General features: G+C 67.9%; 2 protein-coding genes across 2 annotated transcripts; one reads left to right on the top strand and one right to left on the bottom strand.

Annotated features, from left to right (window-relative positions):
* The first annotated feature begins 86 nt into the window (after positions 1 to 86).
* R3HCC1L (R3H domain and coiled-coil containing 1 like) lies at positions 87 to 4540 on the top strand. Its single transcript, XM_050711961.1, has 6 exons — positions 87 to 284; positions 3517 to 3692; positions 3788 to 3853; positions 3990 to 4090; positions 4220 to 4360; positions 4488 to 4540. The coding sequence occupies exons 1-6, from the start codon at positions 87 to 89 to the stop codon at positions 4538 to 4540; spliced, it is 735 nt and encodes a 244-aa protein (XP_050567918.1).
* Positions 4541 to 5970: 1430 nt separating this feature from the next.
* Positions 5971 to 11664, bottom strand: LOXL4 (lysyl oxidase like 4). The gene is given in 26 exon segments (XM_050711962.1): positions 5971 to 5994; positions 6899 to 6966; positions 7063 to 7174; positions 7383 to 7402; positions 7405 to 7518; positions 7604 to 7685; positions 7688 to 7721; positions 8069 to 8118; positions 8120 to 8167; positions 8169 to 8195; positions 8197 to 8267; positions 8270 to 8326; positions 8446 to 8608; positions 8764 to 8930; positions 9230 to 9281; positions 9284 to 9396; positions 9562 to 9655; positions 9658 to 9696; positions 9698 to 9747; positions 9866 to 10064; positions 10066 to 10102; positions 10192 to 10230; positions 10743 to 10810; positions 10812 to 10956; positions 11066 to 11243; positions 11385 to 11664. Coding segments are annotated over 26 exon segments (2331 nt in total).
* Between the last annotated feature and the right edge of the window lie 1777 nt (positions 11665 to 13441).

The raw sequence follows: 13441 nt of genomic DNA on the forward strand, positions 1-13441 counted from the left end.
GAAGCCCCGCCGTCCCTGGAGCTGCTGTGCTGCGCTGTGGAGCGGGCTCTCGCCCGGGACCGGGGCTGAGGAGCGGGCGCAGGCGGATGAGGACGAAGAACTCGCTGCAGCAGCAGCACCGGGAGGAAGAGGAGGAAGAGGAGGGAGGTCTCCGTAGCAGCTCCCCAAAGCCAGGGCCCGCCAGCACCGAGACCCAGAGCCGCGGCAGCCCGGGCGGCGAGGAGAGCTGGGACGCGCTCTTCAACGATGACGGGGACTGCCTGGACCCACGCCTGCTGGAAGAGGTGAGCTCGGCGAGTCGGTGAGCCTGGGGGTGGCTGGGGGTGGCTCTGGGCTCTGTCCTTGGGGTGCTGCCTGCCGTGCAGCGTGCTGTCACTTCCAGCCACCCCCCAGGGCACAAAGTGGTGCCGAAAGGTCCAGGAGGGTGCTGCTGGGAGCTCCTCGCCCCTGCCTGGACCCATTCCCCTCCTGTCCCTTGGTGCCAGCGAGGCCCTGTGAAGGCTGGGGGAGATCTTCCCTCTCTAGTACATAAAGTGCACCCAGCAAAAACGTGCTCGAGAGCCGTAAACTGCAACTGCACCCTCGTGAAAGCAGGGCTGGTAATAAAGAAATGGCTGAGACGTATGGGCTCCCATTGAAATAGCAACATGAAGTTTCCTGAAAACTACATCTTCTTAATCAGCTGTGGCTCATTACCATGCCCTCCTGTAAGCGTGTGCCTAAATTTACTACAATTAGCTGCTTAGCACTGGGAGCCGTGCCGTTCTCCTGCCGTTTGCAAGGAAAGCTCGGCTTCTGCAATGAGCCTGGAAATCCGTTATTGCATTTTAAATCAGCGGCGTAAAACTGGTAATGTTCAGAATGACATCAATGGACCCAAAGTAACAAACAGCGCTAATATTAAAAACGAATGTCCAGCCCTGACTGAGAGCAGGGCTCCAAGTGCCCAATAGTAGCGGTGTGCAGAAATGGGATTAGCTCCGGAGGGTTTTCCCTGGGCTTGCACGGGGACATGGCTGTGCCGTGTTATGGTGTGGCCGTGGGATGCTGTGGGCAGCTTGTGCCACTCAGCGTCAGTGCTGGCTCTGAGGAGCCCTGGAGCACCCGTGTTACATCCCCCGTGCACTCGCTCTGAGTCAGGGTTGGCCTTTCCAGGGAGCTTCCCCAGATGGGTGAAAAAGGACCTGGAAAAGGGATTTATCCGTGAAAAGTTGCCGTTTTTCCCCCCTCCACCCTCGGAGTCCCGTGCCGAGCCTGGTTGCTTCCCGATGCCTCCGAGCTGCTGGGAGGCAGATGCGCCTGCTCGGGGAGGGTTCGGGCTCTTGGGGAGATGTAGCTGTTGTTAATTAACTAAAAGGACAAGAAAATTAGTAGCGTTCTTCGTCATAACTGAATCCTTATGCGCTGCGGATAGCCGGCAGAGAGCAAGATTTATGACGTTCTGTGTCGGGAAGAGATTTCTGATAGCAGACGGCTCTTTAATCTAGCAGGAGAAAACATAACGAGATCCACTGGCTGGAAGCTGAAGCCAGCTGAAGCCAGACTCGAAGCCAGGCGCACGTTTTTTAACACGGAGGGTGCTTAACCACTGGAACAATTTCCTTGCAGCCTTGCTGGATTCTCCACCAGCTTGCCGTGGCTAAACCCAGGTTGTCGGTGTGCGAGGGACCCGCTGTGCCTCCCCGGGGGCTCTGCCCTGCAAGAGGAGCTGTGGGGTGAGGACAGCGCCTGGGGCACTGCGTGCTGGTGGCAGCAGCTCTCCAAATCCGTCCCTGCAGGGCGGGGTGGTGGCTGAGGCACCTGTGCATGCTCCTGCACCTCTCAGCACCTGGATGGTGCTGCTCCGTGCTTCTCTGGCTGATCTCTTGGAGCAGGAGTGTAAGCAAGTGTGGATGGGTCTTTGGAGAGCAGCGAGCCGCGGCAGACAGACTTCATGTCCTGGGGCGTCCTGCCTTGGCCATCCACGTCCCCCAGCTCTCCCCGGAGCCTATCCATTGCAGGGGAGGGCAGGCTGAATCTGTCCCACGTCCCCTTTGATGGTGCCCTGGGATGCAAAGCTGCACCGCTGCTGTTAATCCTGCCTAGCCAGAGCATCCTTGTGCATCGGTGAGCTCGGGCTTGGGTCCTGCCCTGGCTGAGCAGGGCTGGGGGCCGTGCTGCTGCGGCTGGGGGGCTGCGGGCACAGGGGGACCTGTTGGGCCATGCCTGCCGCGCAGCCGAGCCCGGCTGCCAGCCGGCTCCAGTCCTTGCCGCCCCGCCACACTCAGTGATTTGTGAAGGTCAAGGACCGCGCCGGCACTCCGCGCTCCGGCTCTCCAATCATCGTCCTGGCGCCCTGGCGCTACCCCAGTGCCCTGCTCCCTCGAGCATCGCGGCAGGGCTTCATCCTGCTCCCTCGCGTCCCCCAGAGCAGGCAGGGGGGCTGGAGCCCAGCCAGCTGAGTCGCTCGGCCGACGGGAGATGGTCCTGTCCGGCAGCGCTGGGCTGTCCCGCAAGCTCCATAACTCAGCTCTCCCCTCCGCCGGCATCCAGCCGCCCCGGCGGCACCCCCTCACCTGCCGTGAATCCATCTTCCCCATAAAATTGTCGGAACGAGCACTTTTTATTGACTGAGCTGCCCGGGATTTATGGACTCTAACCTTCCAGCCGTGGTGCGCTCCGCTACGACAGCTGGGGGATCGGGCTGGGGACCCGGCTGAGTTATGTGTGCCTACTCCCCCGGCACCGCGCCGCAGCCCCTTGTCCCCCTGGCACTACATATTTTGGGAAGCTGAGGTGCAGCGAGTGGTGCTGAGGGGGCCCATTGGCACTGGTGCTGTTGGGACACAGGGGAGCGGGGTGGCTGCGTGCCCCCGCTGCGTTGTGCAGCCGGCAGTGGGAGACTGATGCCTGTATTTTAAAGTGAAGGTTGAAGAATTGGAGAGGTAGAAAAGAGCTACAGCCGTCATCTTTTAGGGCTGGAGAAATGCCCCGCTGTGAGATACTAAACGAGCACAGCCCGTTCAGCTTATCAAGGCGAAGGCTGAGAAGTGACTTGATTACTGTGAGCGAGTGCCGTCACGGGGAGGGGAAGCCTGGGACCCAGGGCTCCTTAATCCAGGAGAGAGGCAGAACGAGAACCAACGGCTGGAAACTGAAGCCAGACAAATTCAAATTAGAAATAAGGCATAAATTTTTAGCGGCGCAAGTAGTTAACCGGTGGAACTGGCTCCTCGGGGGAGCGGTGTCTTTCCCAGCATGGTGCCGCTGGTGTCTGGCAGGCGGCGGTGTGGGGAGGTGGGACGGGGCTCGCCGATCCCCGTGTTCCTGCATGGTGGGGTGCTCGTAATGGGAAAAGCAACCGCGTGGCACGAGTGTCCTGGTGGCTAACTCCCAATGTCCCACCGCTGTTAATCCAGCAGCAGTGCTGGTATGTGGCACGGGGGTGAGACTGCTGCCCGGGCAGTGCTGGTCGTCCACCAGGCGCTGGTGCTGGTGCCGGGGTTCGCTCAGCACCATCCCTCTCCCACCCCGCAGCTCTCGGGGGGCGAGAAGCGCCGGCAGAGCCTGCAGGAGCCCCGCTTCGACTACTACGGGGCCGAGCCGGCCGCGCCGGACCTCAGCGATGCCGAGCTGCCCCACGTCATCGAGATCTACGACTTCCCCCCGGATTTCCGCACCGAGGACCTGCTGCGTGTCTTCTGCAGCTATCAGTGAGTCCGCGGCTCTGCCCGGCGCTGCAGGCTCGGCGCCGGGCCCCGCTGGCAGCACCAGGGCCTTGCTGACCCTCCCTCCATCTCTCCGGCAGGAAGAAGGGCTTTGACATCAAGTGGGTGGACGATACGCACGCCCTGGGCATCTTCTCCAGCCCATAACAGGTAGCAGCCCGCGGGGTGTTCGGTGGGAAGGCAGAGGGGGGACGTCCCCTCCTGGCACCGTCTGGGCGCACCCCTCGGCTCAGCCGTGCCCCGTGGCCGTGCTGGGCTGCCCGGCAATGTGCCGCCCCTCCCCACAGCACGCGACGCCCTCAGCACCAAGCACCTGATGGTGAAGACTCGCCCGCTGTCCCAGGGCACCCGCGCGGCCAAAGCCAAGGCCAGGGCGTATGCTGGTGAGTGGGAATGTGGGGGCACCCCCAGCGCGCTGAGCACTCTCATCCCAGTGCCCTGGCTGAGCTGGGGCCGTGCCAGCCCCCTGCGTGGGTGCCCACGCTGACTCGCCCTCCTCTGCTCTCCCCCAGACTACCTGCAGCCGGCCAAGGAGCGCCCCGAAACGTCGGCCGCCCTGGCACGGCGCCTGGTGATCGGCGCCCTGGGGGTGCGCAGCCCCCAGACCCCTGCCCAGCGGGACGCCGAGCGCAAGAAGCTGCAGGAGGCTCGGGGTGAGCTCTGGCCCCGGGAGCCTCTCCCTGCGCTGCTGTGGTTTTCTCCTGACCCTGGGGAAGAGCTGTGGGCAGCTGGGGGGCGATGGGGCTCGGGATTTACCCGTTTTTTTTTCCCCGCAGAGAGGAAAGCGGCTGGAGAACAAGCAGCGGGAGGATGCCTGGGAAGGCCGGGAGTGAGCTGCCTTCGCTTTCAGCCCCTGCTGGAGGGTGCTGCCGGGGGCCTGAGCCCCCTCTCTGCGGGCAGGCAGGGCACCGGCACCTGGCGATGGAGCTGGGCCTGCCGCTGCCCCGTGGGATCTGTGCAGGATGGTGCTGGGCACGGCCACGGGGTGCTCGAGGGCTCTTTGGGGCCGTGCAAGCGCTGACCCCGTTGGGTGCCGTCAGCCGGTGCTGCCCGTCCTGCCGGCGCAGGCTCCCCTGGTGCTGTGGTGGCAGCCAGCGGGACGCGGGGAGCTCGGTGGCGACAGCGCCGGCCACACATTGCGGGTCAGCCATGGCCACGCTGGGCCTTGTGAACGAGAGTGTCTTTTATTTTGCTAATAAATACCATTTATTTTGCCTCGCCTGGCCTCCGAGGAGGGGACACAGCAGCGCGGGGGGCCGAGCTTGTCCTCCCCTGCATCTCCCTTGGCGTGTGCCACGTGTGTGCTGCGTCCCCCCCGCCGCTGCTGGGGCTTTCCCCACTGCGGGGTGGTGGGCGAGTGGCAGGAGGGGCAGGGAAGGGCTGGAATGTGCTGGCAGGGCCCCTGTTTTACATGCGCGGCCCCGAACAGCGGGGCCCTTGTTGGGCTGCGGGAAGGGCGGCCCCGTTCCCACCCCAGCCCCGTTCCCAGCCCGCGCGGGGCTGTGATGTGGGCTGCGCACCTGGGCCCGGCGGCGGGGGGCTTCCTGCCCTGCCCCGCTGACCTGCCTTTCTCCCAGGGCCGTGGTGCATCAAAACCCTAAAACCACCCCTGCTGCCGCTGCCGGAGGAGCACAGCCTGCCCCGCAGCCCCCAAAACTCTCAGGGCCCTTGTCTGGGGGGCTCTCGTGCCCGCAGCAGCAGGTGGGGAGCGGTGCCCCGCTGCCTTTCCGCCGCCCGTGCCAGCGGGTTGTGTGTTTTGGGTCACCTCGTGGCAGCCGCCCCGTGTCCCCTGGCTGTCCCCCAGCTCGGTGGCGGAGGAGCTGGTCGTGACCCCGCGGCGGTGGCTGCCTGCCCCCGCTGCCAGCTGGGAACCGTCTCGGCCGTGGCTCTTGGCAGCGAGGCGGGAGCGGCCGGGTGTCTCGGCCAGCGGAAAGTTTCAGGGCGAGAGGATGCTCTCACACGGAAAGCATCTTCCCCGGTCCGGCGGGGAGCGGGGGGAGCCCTTGGCGGGGCGAACCTCCGGCAGCACGCGCCTCGCCACGGGCCTCGCTCGCCGACATCCCACAGGGCTGCCAGCCCTTGTGGTCCTCCACGTGCGGGGACAACACATGTGGAGCCTGTCCTGGCTCCGGGGAGGAGACGGGGGCTGGCCAGTGCGAGTCCGAGCCAGTGGGATGGGGATGGGGACAGGGATGGGGTCGGGGCAGAGCGGAGGTTCGGGCTGCAGTGCTGCCAGGAGGGGGTGGCGGTCCCTGGTGGCTTGCTAGGTGGGATTCCCATTTATATCCTTAAAAAAGTAATATATGCTGGAAACCACCCAGCGGAAAAGAAACAGAGAGCAGGGCACGTTGTCCCCTGTGTCCCCACCTTGCCCTGAGGAGCGAGAGCTCCCAGGGGCAGAGCAGCCCCATCCCTGCTCCTAGGGCTGCTTTGGGGCCGGGGAGCTGCCAGGAACAGCCTGGGAAAGCCCAGCAAGGGCTGCAGCCGTGGCGGCCGGCGGGCTGGCTGCCGGCCCGCGCTGCCGCAGAGCTGGCTGTGCTGTTGCTGTGCTGTGCTGCGCTGCTCACGGGGTCAGGCAGTTCAGGGACAGGGTGCCCCGGCCTGCGGGCACTGCTGGCCGGGAGCCGGAGCCGCCTGGCACCGGCCCCACGCAGCCCTGCACGAGGGCTGGTGGCCCTGGGTGGCAGGGAGGGGACCTCCTGGGGGCAGGATCTGTCCCTGCAGGGACCAGCTGCGTGTCCCGGAGGGGAAGGAGCAGTGAGAGGGGAGGTGTGGGGAGTTGGGCTGGGCTGCTAATGGGCTACGTGACCCTGTGCCACTACAGCACCCCCGTCCCATTGCACAGCACCTTTATTGAGGACGCGACTGCTGCACGGGTGGCAGTGCCCGGGGCCTGTCCTGAGTCCGGGGGGGCGGCGGGGCTGGGCGGGCAGGCTGAGGTAGTCATCCCGGGGGGCACCGGAGTGGCAGAGCTGGGGGCTGCTGCGGCACCGGGGCCCCTCCCCGCGTCCTGCTGGCAGCACGGGGCTCGGCCCCCCTCCGGCCACGACGTTCATCCCCATCCTCTGTGGCAGCATCAATAAATACAGAAGGCTTCGAGTCCCTGAGCTCAGTCGGGTGCTGCCGCGGCCGGACACAGGCTGGGAGGCCCCTGGGTGCTGGGGGGGCAGCGTGGCGAGGCGGGGGCTCACACGAGGTTTGTTGGCCAGGCGCTCCCGCCGCTCCATCTCGCTCACCACGTCGGCGCCGTAGGCATCGCCTGGGAGGGTGATGGTGGCAGTGAGGGGACAGGACCTGCGGCACCCCTATCCTGGGTATTTCCCACTGCCCCCTCTCTGCCCCTGGCCCTCCTTACTCGTGTGGCAGCCGTGCACCCAGACGCGCTGCCCGTCGTACTTGCACTGGCACCGCATCACGTTGTTGGAGAAGTCCGACTCGGCCACCTCGTGCTTGGGGTTCACGACCACCTGGGGAGGGCAATGGGGCACAGCTGGGGGCACCGCGGCGGTGCCACCGTGCCTGCCACACACACACCACCACGGGCACACGTGGGTGGCCAGGATAAACCCCAGAGCAGGCAGCGGCGTGCGCCCACAGGGTGCCGGTGGTGCCCGTGGACCCCAGCCCCTCACCGATCCCGTTCCCGTGTCCCCCCCAGCCCCTCCGTGCCCGTACCTGGAAGGTGTAGCTGCCCGCGGCACGTCGGTGATGTCGATCCACTGGCAGTCGATGTCGTGCCGGTAGGTGTCCCAGCACCCCACGCTCACCCCCTGCTCCCCAAAGTTGGCGCAGGCAAAGCGGCGCTGCAGCCCTGGGAAAGGATGGGGGGGGGGGGGGAACGTGAGGAACGGCGGGGCTGGGGGGCTCCCTGTGCCCTGCCTGCAGCTGCCACCTACCCTCGGGGCAGTTGGTGTCCTCCAGGCAAAAGCTGGCCTTGTGCCCTTCGGCCACCTTGGAGCCGTTGAGCGTCAGCAGGGTCGTAGTGTGGTGAAGACCTCGATGCTGTGGAAGTGCCTGCGGGGACAGGGGGGTGAGCGGGGGCCGGGGCAGGACGGCGAGCGTGCGGCCGGCCCCGACGCCGAGCCAGAGCAGGCAGCACCTAGAGACGAGCGGCTCTGCACACAAATTACAGCCTTGCAGCCAAATAAAGCCCTAATGACAGTGCCGGCCCGGACGCTGCTAATTACCCCCCCCGGGCGGGCCGGCCTCTGCCAGGGTGGGGGCCGTGTAGGAGGGACGGCGCCCAGTAAGCACCCTGCAGGGCACCCCCCGACCCCCGGGCAGGGGGGGGGACGGGGCTGCCAGGTCCCCCCTGTACCCAGCCTGGCCCTGCGCAGGGGCAGCCCTGGGACGCAGGGCACCCACCGGTGTGGCACTGGTGCCAGGTCCAGGCGTGCCGTCCCATGCGGGGGTCGGGAAGTCGGGGCTCTGCCCAGGTTGTGGATCTGGGAGGAGAAGCGCCAGCAGGCGGCGGTGGCCGTAGGGCCACTTGCATGCTGTCGGCCGAGCGGGAGAGGCAGCGCTCCTCGTGGGCGCAGTACAGCAGCCACCCCAGCGGCCGTCCTCCAGGTAGGCCGTCTCCTGCACCAGCTGCGCGTTCATCACCAGGTCCGGGGCGTCTGGCACGGAGGGGATCGGTGGGGACAGAGCTGCTGGCCACCTAGCCTGCACCACCCCGGCCACGCAGGGCTGGGTCCCGGGAGAAGGACGGGCGCCCTGTGGGCTGCCAGGTACTCACGGGTGGTGCAGGTGACCCCCGCCGAGAAGCGCCCTCCGCCGCTGGGGCAGTGCACGGGGCCGTGGCGCTGGCACTGCTGGAGGGCCAGCTCGGTGCCCGTGCAGCGCACCCCGCTCATCACCACCTCGGAGGCGTTGGGGCTGCCCGCCCAGTACCAGGTCTCCTGGGCAGGGAGGAGCACAGCGCTCAGACCAGCCCTCGGGCTCCCCAGCACTGCCACCAGGGCTTGTCACCGTGTCCCCACGTGCCCTGTCCCAGCTGCTGAGCCATCCCAGCACGCCCAAGCTGTGCAGCCCCTCGTGCCGGGATCCAACTCACCTGCAGGGCGTGGCTGGCGAAGCCCAGCCCCAGCTGCCTGCAGACGACCATGGCCTCATTCAGCCCCCACTGAGCACCACACACCGCGCCCCACCGCAGCTTGCCCTGCACCGGCACCAGCACCTCCACGACGCCCTCCTCGGGGCTGCGGCCCCCGGCAGGCGCACCTGTGGGCAAAGAAGGGCTGAAATGGGGCATGGGGCAGCGCCCCAGCCCCTGGGAGTGGGTCAGGTAGCACCATCCATCCAGCTGAGCATCTTTTCCACCTTCCTCTTCCTCCCGTGAGAGCACTTTCACCACTGGCTCATCCTGAGGCTCCCACATCAGCGTGGTTTGGGTGGCTCTGCCTGTCTCCATCCCCTGGCCACACTCGGAGCATCCACGCTGGGCGGGGGGCTTGGGGTGCTGGGGCAGGGGCTGTGCAATGGGGCCGGGGCTCAGCGGGTGCTGGCAGGGAGGCAGGGACTCACCTGGCTCTGGAAGTCCATGTGGGGCACGTGGCAGCGCACGGCCGCGTCGTTCTTCGTTCCCCGTGCTTGCACCCGCTCTGCTCGGCATCCTGGAAGCGGCACTCGCCCAGGGAGCGCTCGTGGCCGGTGCAGCGCACCTCGCTCATGTGGATGGGGCCCAGGCCTGAAGCAGTGGGGGGGACGTGAGCGCTCCTGCCCCTGTGCCCATCCCGGATCCCCCCCGCACACCCCCGGATTTGCTCCAGCAGTGCGCAGAGGGCTTTTCCCCCCCCCATGCGCTTCCAGGCCCAGCAGCACCCCAAGTCCCTTGCCCCATCTCCCGCCTCACCTTGGCCCATCCGGGCTCCCACCAGGGCTTGCTTCGCCGTCCCGTAGCCCAGCTGCCGACACACCACGCTGGCCGCCGCCAGGTCCCACCGCTTGTGTCACACACGGTGCCCCACTGCCCGTGGCGCAGCACCTCCCACCCGGCCCTCGCCGGCGTGGGCGCCCGCTCGCAGGCGCACGGCGCAACGGGAGGCCCTGGCACGGGGAGCGGCCCCGGTCAGCGGGTGCAGGGGGGGGGTGCCGGGGTGCTGCCTGGCCCCAGGAAAAAGCCTGCCTCAGGGGGTGCGGGGCCGTGCCGGAGCTCACCTTTCCCGGAGAGGCTTTGCTGGGAGGTTTCTTGCCCCTGCCCTTGCCCTGCTGGAAGGCAGGGCCGGGGATGCAGCTGACGATGGCGTGCATGCCGCGGGGACAGGCGTGCTGGCGGGGGGGGGGGGGGGCCGGGGGGGCCAGCTGCGTGGGGCAGCGGGCCAGGTGGGGCTCCGTGCCCCGGCACTGCACCTGGTGCAACCCAGAAGCTGCTCTTCTGGCTCAGGTTCTTCAGGCTTGCCGAGGGAGAGGAGCGGAGACGGCGGTATTCTGGGGGGGGAGAGGCTCCCCTGCAGGTGCCCCCTGCCCAGAGCTGGGCCCCTACCTGGAGCTGGGGTCCTTCAGCTTCATGTTCCACAGCTTCCTGCAAGGAGCACGGCCGGAGGTCGGGGGGGCTCAGCGCCCCCACCCCGTACCCCTGCCCTCCCCAGCACCCCACAGCAGCAGCTGGGGCTGGAGGGTGCTTCCACAGCACGCTGGGGCCTCTCCCGGTGCAATTCCACACCAAAGTTGTGCCCCGGCGGGACAGCACGACGCCTGGCACCGGCAGGGACTCATTATGGGCTGTATTTATAGCCCCAGCACAAGGCTTGGCTCTCCTGTGCCTGCACCCACGCTGTGCAGGGACAAGGTTGGGGAGCATCCTGCAGCTCCCTGGCTGCTGCCAAGCCCAGCTCTGCCTCGTTGAAGCCCCCAGGAAGGGGGGCACAGGCATGGACAGGTGCCCACACACCCAGCCATGGGTGCACCCCTTCCCTGGCACCCCCCCCTTCATCACCCTACTGACCACCGTGCCCCAGCTGCTTGTCCCAGGAGCCCCACGGCATGTCCCACCAGCCCCTGGCACCCTGCCCCGTGGCTCATGCCGTTCCCTACCGGTAGAAGTTGGTGCTGACGTGCTTCTCCTGGGGGAAGCCCAGCATCCCGCAGACCACGCGGCTGTTTGTTCCCGGTCCAGCCGGCATCGCACACCTGCCTCCAGTGCCCGTTGTGTTTCACCTCCACGGCTCCCTCCGTCACCGGCATGCTCAGCCTGGCCCGCGCCAGGATGGGTTTGATCCGCACCTCCTCCAGGCTCAGCCCGGTGCCTGCGGGGTGGGCACGGGGGCTCCAGAATGGGACACGGGGTGGAGGGTGGGGACAACGGGACCTGCCCCCAGCCCCTCGCCATCCCAGTGGGCGCCAGGTCCCCGCTCACCTCTCCCAGCAGACCAGGGGCTGCGGCCGGGTCGGGGCCGCTGTGCAGGCGCTGCCCCGAGCAACCACGCCCGGTGTCCTCGCCGTGGTGGCAGTCGCTCACGCCCCAGCCGTTGTGGGTGCACTCGGCCAGGGAGGATTCGCTGCCCCCGCACCGCACGTTGTCCAGCCAGATGGGGCCTGGGGGATGGACGCGGGCTGGGGGTCACCGCTGGTGGGACCCCCTCAGCACCATGGATCCAACAAGTGCCCCCCTTCAGGCTGCCCCCTCCCACAGCACCCCATGCACGTTTCCCCAGCCAGCCCCCAGCTGCCCCTTACCTTCCCCCTGGCCGTAGGTGGCACTGTGTGTCCAGGTGATGGCCGCGGTGTAGCCCAGCTGCCGGCAAGCGACGGTGGCCGCGTGGAAATCGAAGCCATCGTCGCACACGGTGCCCCAGCGCCCCTGGTACAGCACCTCCAGCCGGCCCTCCCCGGCTGGCCCCCGCGGCCCCGCCAGCCGCAGCTGCAGCCCGGCCGTATCCTGCGTGCTGGGGACCACCCGGCACAGCAGCAGCACGAAGGGGAGCAGGATGGGGCTCGCACCAGCCGGCATCGCCATCGCGGCTCCTGGGGTGGGATGCCTGGGGACAGCCCGACGCTGAGCCCCTGGGGAGCACAGCGGGGTGGGGTGCTCCCACAGCCCCCCCGTGTCCCCAGCAGCGTGGTGTGGGGGGGGATGTTGTGCCCCCTTGCATGGCTGGGGCACCCCTGTCCCTGTGCTCTGCGGGATGCAGGGGCTGGTCCCTCTGCATCCTGCACACAGCCCTGTCCCCATCCCCACTCCTCTCCCCCTGCACCCCCACTGGGAGCACCGCTGGGGCTGCTGCCCCCCCACCCCCCCGAGGTACCCGAGCCCCCCCGGGCCAGCCCAGCACTCACCCTGGGTGTCGTCGGCGTGGGGCAGATGTGGGGCAGGCAGCGGCGTGGGGACGCGGTGCTGGCTCCCGCTGGCCTCCAGCAGCTCTCCTGCCGCCCGAGCACCGCCTGCTGCCGCTTTTATGGTGCGGCGCGTGTGGGACGCCCCGGGTGGGGGGGTCCCACGCTGCCCAGCCCAGCCCCAGCCCCCCCGCACACAGGGCCCAGAGGCCGGCCCTGCACCCTGGCCCCCCCTCCAGCCCCACTCTGCCACCCTGGGGGCAAAGCCACCCCTGCCCACCCCCAGCAGCTTTTTGGGGGCGCAGAGCACACATGGGACAGCCCCCACCTGCCATAAGCCTGCCCCCCACCCCAGGATGAAGCCAGGACCCCCAGCTGGGCTGCCCCCGCCCAGCATCACTGCACCGCGGGGCTGGCCCCCAGCCAGGCAGAGCATGGCTGTGCTGGAGGTGGCAAATTGTCCCACGGGGACTCCCCAGGAGGACACCCCTCGCCCCACGCGGTGGCTGAGGGGGTGCTTGGACATGGGGTGGCACAATGGGGCCAAAGGACTTGGGGGGGCACTGATACCAGCAAAGGGAGCCTGGGAGGGGCAGGGGGCAGCACCTGGGCTATCCCTGAGCCAGGCTGGCTGCGGGGGTCCCCAGGTGCTGCCTCCCCCCCCCAGCCGTGCAGACAGGGGGTGACCCCCCCGACCAGTCCCCGGGGCACCCCGCCGCCTGCGCCCCGCCGCGGGACGGGGATAAACAGGAAGCGCCTCTGCCCCGGCCGTGGCCACCGGCTGGCCAGGAATGTGCCGGTGGCTACCGGGTTGTTTGTTTGGAGTTAAAGCAGCCGGTTCCTGCCGGGACGAGCCAGGAACAACACGGCCGGGAATAGCCCGTGAGCTCATCGCCACGTCCCGCCAGGGCCTTCGGCACCCCCCCAGGCACCCTGCGTCCCCATGTAGGGCACCCTCGCCCTTACCCTCTGCCCCAGCTGAGCTGGTGGGGCATGTGTTGCGGCATCTTCTGGGGGGGCTGGCCAGCCCTGGTGCCCCGGGAGGATGAAATGAGGATTTGGGGCCACGGGGGTGCATGCGTGGGCCACGGGGCAGCGGGATTGTGCTGCAGCCACAGGACGGCGGCCAGGGGAAGCCCTGGGGAAGGGCAGGGTGGGTCCAGCAGCGGAGCTCGTGACTCACGGAGTCACCACAGCTCACGGTGTCTGGGTGTTTGGGAGCTCAATTGCCTGAGTGTGTGGCCAGGAGCCCCCCTCGTCCCCCAGGGGATGGCTGCAGGCGGGTAGGGACGCCTGGGGTCCTGCTCCCAGCTCTGCCCCTGCTCCTGGGGGGAGCAAGAAGAGGGCAGGGGGGGCTCCGAGGAGCTCTCGGCACCGTGTCCTGCCACGGTTAGGCTGGGGACGGTGTCCCCTCCTTGCTGCCACCCCAGCCCAGCCCTCGGGGCTCGCCGGGCACCGGC

This window comes from Cygnus atratus, chromosome 7 (genome assembly GCF_013377495.2).
Source record: "Cygnus atratus isolate AKBS03 ecotype Queensland, Australia chromosome 7, CAtr_DNAZoo_HiC_assembly, whole genome shotgun sequence".
NCBI lineage: Eukaryota > Metazoa > Chordata > Aves > Anseriformes > Anatidae > Cygnus > Cygnus atratus.

Coding starts and splice junctions, on each gene's coding strand:
- R3HCC1L (XM_050711961.1), top strand. CDS start 87: ATGAGGACGAAGAACTCGCTGCAGCAGCAGCACCGGGAGGAAGAGGAG. Junction 285..3,516: donor ACCCACGCCTGCTGGAAGAG/GTGAGCTCGGCG, acceptor CCCACCCCGCAG/CTCTCGGGGGGCGAGAAGCG. Junction 4,091..4,219: donor CAAGGCCAGGGCGTATGCTG/GTGAGTGGGAAT, acceptor GCTCTCCCCCAG/ACTACCTGCAGCCGGCCAAG.